General features: G+C 56.4%; 1 protein-coding gene across 1 annotated transcript in view; it reads left to right on the top strand.

The window, feature by feature from the left end:
* The window catches only part of CDK12 (cyclin dependent kinase 12), a 29630-nt gene extending 23409 nt beyond the window's left edge, over positions 1-6221 (top strand). Inside the window, exons 11-12 of the mRNA XM_027666359.1 lie at positions 184-636; positions 2850-6221. Of these exons, the coding sequence (XP_027522160.1) occupies positions 184-636; positions 2850-3517 (1121 nt within the window). The 3' untranslated portion in view covers positions 3518-6221. The remainder of the gene's footprint in view (positions 1-183; positions 637-2849) is intronic.
* Positions 6222-8028: the final 1807 nt, after the last annotated feature.

Genomic DNA, 8028 nt, shown 5'->3' with positions numbered 1-8028 from the left:
GGGATGTGGATCATGGCTGTGGGACGGGGAGAAGGGCTGCTCACTGCTGTGGGACATGGGGAAGGGGTGTTCAGTGCTGTGGGACATTGGGAAGGGGTGTCCATTTCCACAAGCAGTGCCAGGACCTCAAAGCCCCCCTGGCAGTGACGCTCCCCTCTCGTCCCCTCCCGGGGTGTCCCGCAGGCCTCGGGGACATCACGCAGCAGCTGAACCAGAGCGAGCTGGCCGTGCTCCTGAACCTGCTGCAGAGCCAGACCGACCTGAGCGTGCCGCAGATGGCCCAGCTCCTGAACGTGCACTCGAACCCCGAGATGCAGCAGCAGCTGGAGGCCCTCAACCAGTCCATCACGGCGCTGACCGAGGCCACGGCGCAGCACCACGAGCACCACGAGCCCCCGGCGGCGCCGCCAGAGGAAGCCATAGAGGAGCCCCCTCCGGAGGTGCCGGAGGAGCAGCAGACTCCGGACGCAGCCAGCGCTCAGGGAGACATGCAGAACGTGCTGGCGGTTCTGCTGAGTCAGCTCATGAAGAGCCAGGAGCCCGGGATCCCATCCCTGGAGGAGAGCAACGGGGAGAAGAGCAGCGAGCAGCGGGCGCCCCGGAAAACCCCGACGAGGCACCCGGAGGAGAGCTCAGGTAAATAAATAAAACCTCACGTGTTTGAGGAGTTGAAGCGTCCCAGGGAGCGGGATAGGTCTGGTTTCCAGGAGGAATGAGAGCTTGGAGCGTTGGGGGAGGGAGGAGGGAAGGGAATGGGTAGAATCTGCTCAGACCTCAGGTTTCAAAGTGCCCCCCTCCCTGTGGTGAGTGCTGGGCTGCTCGGGAGGTTTGAACTACAAACAGCCAAAACATGGAAATATTCACTCTAAAATCCTTTAGTGCTCCACTGTGAATGGGTTTCACTGAAGATTAATTAAAGGTTTGGGGTTTTGCCCAAAAATGAAAGGGAAGCCTGGAGGGTTGGTTCTTCTCAACCCACCCCCAGCGAGCAGTTGGCACATCCAGGGAGGGGTTGTTTTTTGCACAGGAATCTCTGTGGATTTTCCCATCTTATTGATGGCCCCAAGTATTTTTCACCATGCCCTTCCTGCCCTCTGGAGAATAAAAAAAAAAATAAATAAACACACAAAGATGATTTTTAAAGGAACTGAAATGCTGGTGAGTGCTGAAGGGAGAGGGATTAAGTGGCAATTGTGAGATAAAACCAGGTCAGTTTTGAAGCCCCAAAATCCAGCTTCTCATAGTGAGAGAGTTTAAGAGCAGCAGTTGTGTCGGTGAAGTCTCAGATTTCCTTGCCAAAGGTGAGTGTAAATGATTCTCCATGTCTCTTGTTTCTGTTGATTTTCTGAATTTATTAGCCACAGCCTGTGACGACCTCACCCAGTTGTAGAAGCGCCTCCTGGGTTTGTCTCAGACTCTCCGGGGAGCCTGTTTTGGCCCGATCCCACCTCCTGCAATGTAGCTGAACGTGCTGTGTTCTCGTGCCTTCAACACCCGCCCACCACGAGCCAGTTGTGATCGTGCTTTTTATTTTTTTTTATTTTTTTTTTTTTCTGTTGTTGTTGCCCTAGTCCTGGAAGATAACTAGGTTACTGTAGAGCAGATGGAATTCCATGCCGTTGTTCTCTGTTGATAACTCTTTTTGGAATGAATTGCTGTCCCCAAATCAGCTTGGCTTTACAAATTTACCTGAAGATTGTTTTGGTTTTTTTTTTTTTTCCTTTTGTTTTGTTTTTTTTCTCCTGGATTTCAATACAATCTAGTTTTCAAAGTGGACTGATGGATACGGGTGGAGGGGTGGTCCTGGAAGACTACTGGTTTTCACAATAAAGTTTGACCTTTTTAATAACCAGTTTTGCCAGTGATTTGAGGATGTGATTCCAACAAGGTGTCCGTGGCCTCTGTAATTCCTTCACCTGTGGGTGAGGGGCAGGAGGCAGCTCAGGTGTGTTGCTCCAGAGAGGAGTCAGGGCTGGTTTTGGGAGCGGAGCAGGTCGTGTTCCTTGGGGAGCCATGTCCTTCCCTCTGTGGTGTCACCTGTGGTGTCACTCACAGGTGTGGCACTGCCTCAGGGGAGGGTCAGGGCTCTGCTCCCCTCTCCCACCTCCCAGACAGGCCCATTTGTGCTCCCTCTGCCTCAGGGGCTGTGCCAGAGCAGTGAGAGCTGGGGGGGGCCGGGGCCTGATGGAGCTTTGTTCTTGCCAGGAGGGGCTTGAAACAAGTCCTGATTGGAAACAAATCCTGATTTTTGGGGGGAAATAAGGGAGAGAGGGGCAGGGGGGAGGAAGCAGAGAGTTTTTCTTATGCTCAGGCCACTCTGTGCAAATATTTGGGGGGTGAGATTGTTTTGGACTCTGGTGTTGGAAAGGTCGGGAAGCAGGGCTGGGGCCGGTGGGAGGAGACAGGAATGGGTGTCCTGCTCCCAGTGGGATGCTGTGGGAGCAGTGAGGAGCTGGGCTCTGTGTGGTTGGGCTTGGCTTTGTGTCTGTCTAATCCAACACGTCCTGGCCACGCTCCGGAGCCGGGCGGCTCCGCGTCCCTCCGGCTTTGGGGAGCGCGGGGCTGGCGTGTGGCTCCACATCCACCTTTTTATCCAGGAGCAGGAATTCCCTCCCTGGTGCCCCGGGTGTTTTAGGACAGCTGTTGCCGTGGGGCCTTTTGGGTGATGATGTTAATGAACCCACTGCCCTGATCTCCCAGCCAGGAGCCTTAAAACTCTCCCTCTGCCTCTTCCCGGCACATCCCGGTGCCAGGGCCCGGCAGGGATCGGTTTGGTTTGCTTGTGAAATGTCTTTGTGTGTGTGTGTGTGTGTTTGAAACGGTGTTTAAAAGGAGTCACCCTTCCACAGCCTGTCCTCCTGGCATTGTCCCTCCAGAGAAGAGACCCCCCGAGCCCCCCGGACCGCCGCCGCCTCCTCCCGTGCCCGAAGGGGATCTCTCCGGAGCAGCCCAGGAGTTGAATCCGGCCGTGACGGCTGCGCTGCTCCAGCTCCTTTCCCAGCAGGACACGGAGCTGCCCGGCCACGCCACGCAGGAGCCCCCGGCCCCGAGGGACTACGGCCGCCCCCACCCCTCCAGGACTTACAGCGCCGACGGCTCTGAGGGGGGATTCGGTGCCGAGGAGCCGAACTCGGGCCAGACGCTTCTAGAACCTTCTGCCCAACCCCTGGGGAAAAGCAGGACCTTCTTGGGCTCCGTGAGCCACCTCGGGGAGACCAGCAACTACCAGGGCACGGGATCGGTGCAGTTCCCAGGGGACCAGGACCTGCGTTTCGCCAGAGCCCCCGTCGGCCTCTCCTTCGGCAAATCTGAGGGGAGCAACAACGCGCTGGGACACCCCGAGGCCAAAATCCAGAGCTACGGCGAGTTGGGGCCGGGAACGGCCGGTTCCAGCGGGGCAGGGACAGGTCCCAGCTGGGGAGCCCCCACCCAGGCACCGTCTTCCTACGGGAAGGCGTTCCGAGGGCCTGGCAGAGTGCCTCCGAGGGGGGGCCGGGGCCGGGGGGTTCCCTACTGAGCATTCCCGGGCCCCCCTCCCCACCCCTCGCCTCTCCTCCTTCAGCCACAGGACTCGGTTTCCTTTGGTTCTTTGGCCAGAGCAAGGTCTCGTCCACATTTCAGCTGCTCCAGAGCTCCCCCTGCATCCCTCCCTCCTCCCTTCCCTCGGGATGTGCCGCAGGGTCCCGCCCGGGCCGGACCCTCCCGCGCTGGGTCAGTGACAAAAACAGTCCCAGGCTGAGCCAGGGGAGGGTGGAGGGGGGGACTGATGGAAAAATAGGAATGAGAGGAAGAAGGAACTAAAATAAAAAACAAAAAGCTGTTTCCCCGTGGTCAGGGAGGGCTGGGGGGAGGCTGCTTCCCAAAGCGATTATTTTTTTTTTTATTTTCCCAATTTCCTTCACAAAAAAAGGAAAAAAGCAAATTAAAAGGGGAATATTTTGATGCAGAGGCACCTGGAGGGGTTATCCCAGCAGTGGGGGCCCGGGATGTGACACTGGTTGTGCTCAGTTTATCCAATGTTGTTTTCTTTCCATAAGGCCTCCGGTTTTCCCTCTGCTCCGGGGCCAGATCCTGCCCCCTGTGGCAGCAGCCTTAGTACACTGATTTTTTTGGGAAGGATCTCTGAGGGTTGGATCCCTCCTGCTGTAACTTTGCAGTGGGAATTGTCTTATTTTTCCTGGTTTTTTTATTTTTTTTTTTTAAGAGCCGAGGCGAACACCTCCCTGAAAAAAATGGGGATTTCTGTCACTTGCAACTTCCAGAACACTGAAAGAATTAAAAAAAGGAGACAAATGTCTTAACTCCTGGTGGGATTTTCCACCAGATGGGAGTGATTTGCCCCCGGAATCCCGGGCTGGTGCTGCCCACCCTGCCAAGGTTGGTCACATCTCAGCCCTTTGAGGTTTTTCCAGGTGTTCCTGTATCATTTCTATCAGCATATTTCTATTTTTGTTGTTGTCAAGGAAGTATTTACGATGAGTTTTCTCCTCCAGCGGACCCTTGCGCTGTTCATTTCAATGAGACTTTAAAAAGAGATGAATAAAACAAAAGTCCCCATTTTTCAGCTTTTTTTTTTTTTTGTTTCTGACTAGGCCTTTCCTATGGAAAACATTGAATTTTACAGCTGACAGTTCTGGAGTGTTAAAGGAGGAGAGGGGGGAGGAACCCGGGGGGGCCTTGCTACTAACAGGATTTAATTTCTTTTTATACAGAGAGAGAGAGAAATTTAAATAAATGCACCTCAATAGGTGATGCTTCTCCACCTGGGGAAATCCTGCCTTACCCAGCTCTGCCGTGGGAGGAAGGAGGGGAGAGAAAAGTCAATAGAAATGGATATATTTTGTTTTTATTTGCCAAGGCTGAGGATTTGAATTGCTGAATCCCCACTGTCAATCTGTTGGGATTTTTTTGTTGGGTTTTTTTTTTTGGTGTTTTGGTTTTTTTTTTTAATTGTTAGTTCATCCTGATGTGCAGAGAGGAAAAAAAGAGAAGTTCTGTGAGACACACAGTGCACTGAACCCACCAGGCACCTCTCAAGGGGGGAAATTTCCCTGTTTTCCCTTTCCCTGGCTCCTGCCAGCTCTTGGTGCTGTGGAGCTGCTGCTGCTTTTGTTGTTCCTTCCCAATCCCATCCAATTTGGAAGGAAAAGTCATGTTCCTGTGCCCGAACCCTCTCGGGGAGTGGAGGCCTGTTTATTGTCTTTCCAAATTGGCACATTCCCAGGAAAAGCTGCTGGGAATGAGCCCCCCCTCCCACAGGCTCTGCCCCCTCCTCAGTGCCGGTGTCATCCCGGCCTTGGGGTCCCAGTTTAGGGCTCACTGGTCCCAGTTTAGGGCTCGCTGGTCCCAGTTCTGGGTGTTTGTGTCAATTTAGGGGTGGTTGGTCCCAGTTCAGGGTGGTCTCTCCCAGCTGGGAGAGCTGTGTCCCCTCTCCCCATGGGGACACTGCCACTGCTCCCTGTTCCAGCAGGGGCTGGGAAGGGGCTGGGGGGCTCCTGTTCCCTGTCCCACCCCCAGCCAGGGACAGACATTCCAGGTGGTGTCTGTTCCCTGCGTTTTCCCTCTGTCCCCGTGGGGCTCTGGGCTCCTGCAGGAGCTGGTTCCACCATTCCCTTCTCCAAACCCCCTGAACCCTCCAGGAGGGACACACAATTCCAGCTCCACTGGCTCTTCCTAACTGGTCCCAGCACGAGCCTTTCACTCCCTGCCAGGGCCACGGGAGGCTGGGGGTGTCCAGCCTGGCCAGGTCACAGGGGGCTGTGGGGCCACTCCTGTCCCCCTCCAACCTCTTTTTCTTTTATTTTTCCCCTATTTTTAATTTTTACCTTTTTTTTTTTATTTTCCCCCAAACGCTCTGCACAAAGAAGACAAAAGGATTTTCTGGTTTTGGAGGGGGATTTTTCGCATTTGAAAGGATTTAAGCCTCGGTGCAGGTTACAGAAATGGAGGGGGGGGGGTGGCAGCTCCCTCCTCCTTCCCCCCATCCCGGTTTTGGGGTCAATCCTACATCTCTCCCGCTGTAGCAATTCCCAGCAGAGAAGCCTCTGGTCACACTCTGACTGTACCTCTCCCGAGTTTCCTTTGGAGACCGAGCGCGCCTTTTTTCGGTTGTACCTTTGTCTCTGTACAGATATTTTGTAATATATTAAAATCTTTTTTCTTTTCAGTTTATAAAAACGGAGAAGTGGAGATTGGAAAATTAAATATTTCCTGTTACTGTATCTCTCCTTGGTTGCCTTTTACTCCGTTGCTTCCCCCCCCCCCCCACCCCGTAGCCTTTGGAGTCACACGGTAACTGTGTTTTCCTTGGAAAAAGAAAAAAAAGCCTTTTCTTCCCTGTTCCTGCCCTCCTGGGGAGGGTGGTGGGATTTGGCATCGCCAGCCCCCAAATTCCACTCTGCTAATTAAGATCCAAGCCCTCATTAGCCCCGGGGTCTCATCCCACTTGGAGGGGTGTTGTGGGTGATGCCCGAGCTGGAGCAGGGGATGGTTTGGTTCAGGTGGGAGTAAAGAAGGAGAAAACCTGGAGCTGAGGGGAAGGTGGGAGAGGGAAGGATTGAGGTTAAGGTTTGTCTCCCAGCCTTCTCTCAGCTCCTGGCAGCCCCTTGGGCACTGGAGAGGAGCCAGGGGTGCCCGGGGGGGATGGATTCTGCTCCATCCCTGAGCCATGAGGGCACACACATGGAGCTGTGGCCGTGTCCTCCATCCATCCCTCCCTCCCTCCCTCTCCTTCCTCCGCAGAAATCCCTCCCTGCTCTTTCTCTGTGCTGGTCCCAGCCCCAGCTTGGCTCCCGGAGGGGGTTTTGCCCCAGTCCTCCTGCCCTGGGCAGGAATTTGGGATGGCAGGAGCCCCGTGGGCAGATGCTGCTCTGTGTGTCCCCAGCATCGGCTCCTTCCTGCTCGGGAGGGCAGAGAGAGTAGGGGGTGCTGAGGGGGTGCTGAGGGGGTGCAGGGGGTGCTGAGGGGGTGCAGGGGGGGCTGCGGGCTCGGTCCATCCCCCCATTCCCCCCGTGCCCCCCTCCCCAGCCGAGCCCGGCCCTCGCCCCCCCGTTCCAGCCCCGGCTTTCTTGCTCTCCTTTCGCCTGGTTTAACATCCCCGCGCTGACACGTCTTAAAATATATCCCTGTGCAGATGGTGGGGGGGTGGCGGCGCCGGGTGCTTCCCTGCGCTGGGGGAGCGGCAGCCAGAGCCCCCCAGCACCCAGCCGGCCTCCCCTGATTTATGGAGCGGGGCAGCTGGGCCCCGTGCACTCGGATGGATCCCTAATCCAACCTCCCGGCCCCTGCCCGCGGCTCCCGGGCTGCTCCGGCCTGGCAGAAGGGACACGGGGCCATCCCGGGCTCCCCTCCCATCCCACCTTCCCGCAGACAAAGCCCCGCGCGGCCGCGGCTCCTGCGGCATCCCGATCCAAGGGTGCCCAGGCCGTTTTATCCCGTTTAATTTATTTTGGCATTGAAGTTCCCCGGCAGCAGCTGCCGTGCCAAATGGCCGGGGGGGGGCTGCGCGGAGCCGGCGCCGTAAATCTCCGCCGTTCGGCTCTTCCCGCTCGGATTCTGCTCGCTGGAGCCGCGGCGGCTCCATCCCGACATTCCCGGCGGCTCCAGCGCCGCGAAACTGTGGGATCTGACACAGCCCTCATTCCTCCACCACCCCGCTCTCCTCCCGGTCCCGGCGCTGGGGTTTGTGGCGGTGGCTCCATCCAGCTCCACGTGTTCCCACGGGCAGCGGCTTGCGGAGCATCCCGGCGCTCCAGGAGTCACCCTCGGAGGTCCTGGAATGCTGATGGAGTCAAGGAAGGGGCCTTCCCGCGGAGCAGATCAACCGTGGGACGTCCAGATCCCATCGGAATCTCCGCCCGGAGCAGGCGCCGCACCTCGTGGATGGGTGTGTTGGCACACACACACACACACACACACACACACACACACACGGGACACGTGCACACGTGTGTTCACAGGGTGCACACACTCCTGGAGCACATGCACACACGTGTTCATGGGGTGCACACACACGGAGCATGTGCACAC

This window comes from Corapipo altera, unplaced genomic scaffold (genome assembly GCF_003945725.1).
Source record: "Corapipo altera isolate COAL_440 unplaced genomic scaffold, ASM394572v1 200, whole genome shotgun sequence".
Lineage (NCBI taxonomy): Eukaryota > Metazoa > Chordata > Aves > Passeriformes > Pipridae > Corapipo > Corapipo altera.
The sequence above is the reverse complement of the archived record's forward strand: the minus strand, read 5'-3'. Positions and strand labels throughout refer to the sequence as shown.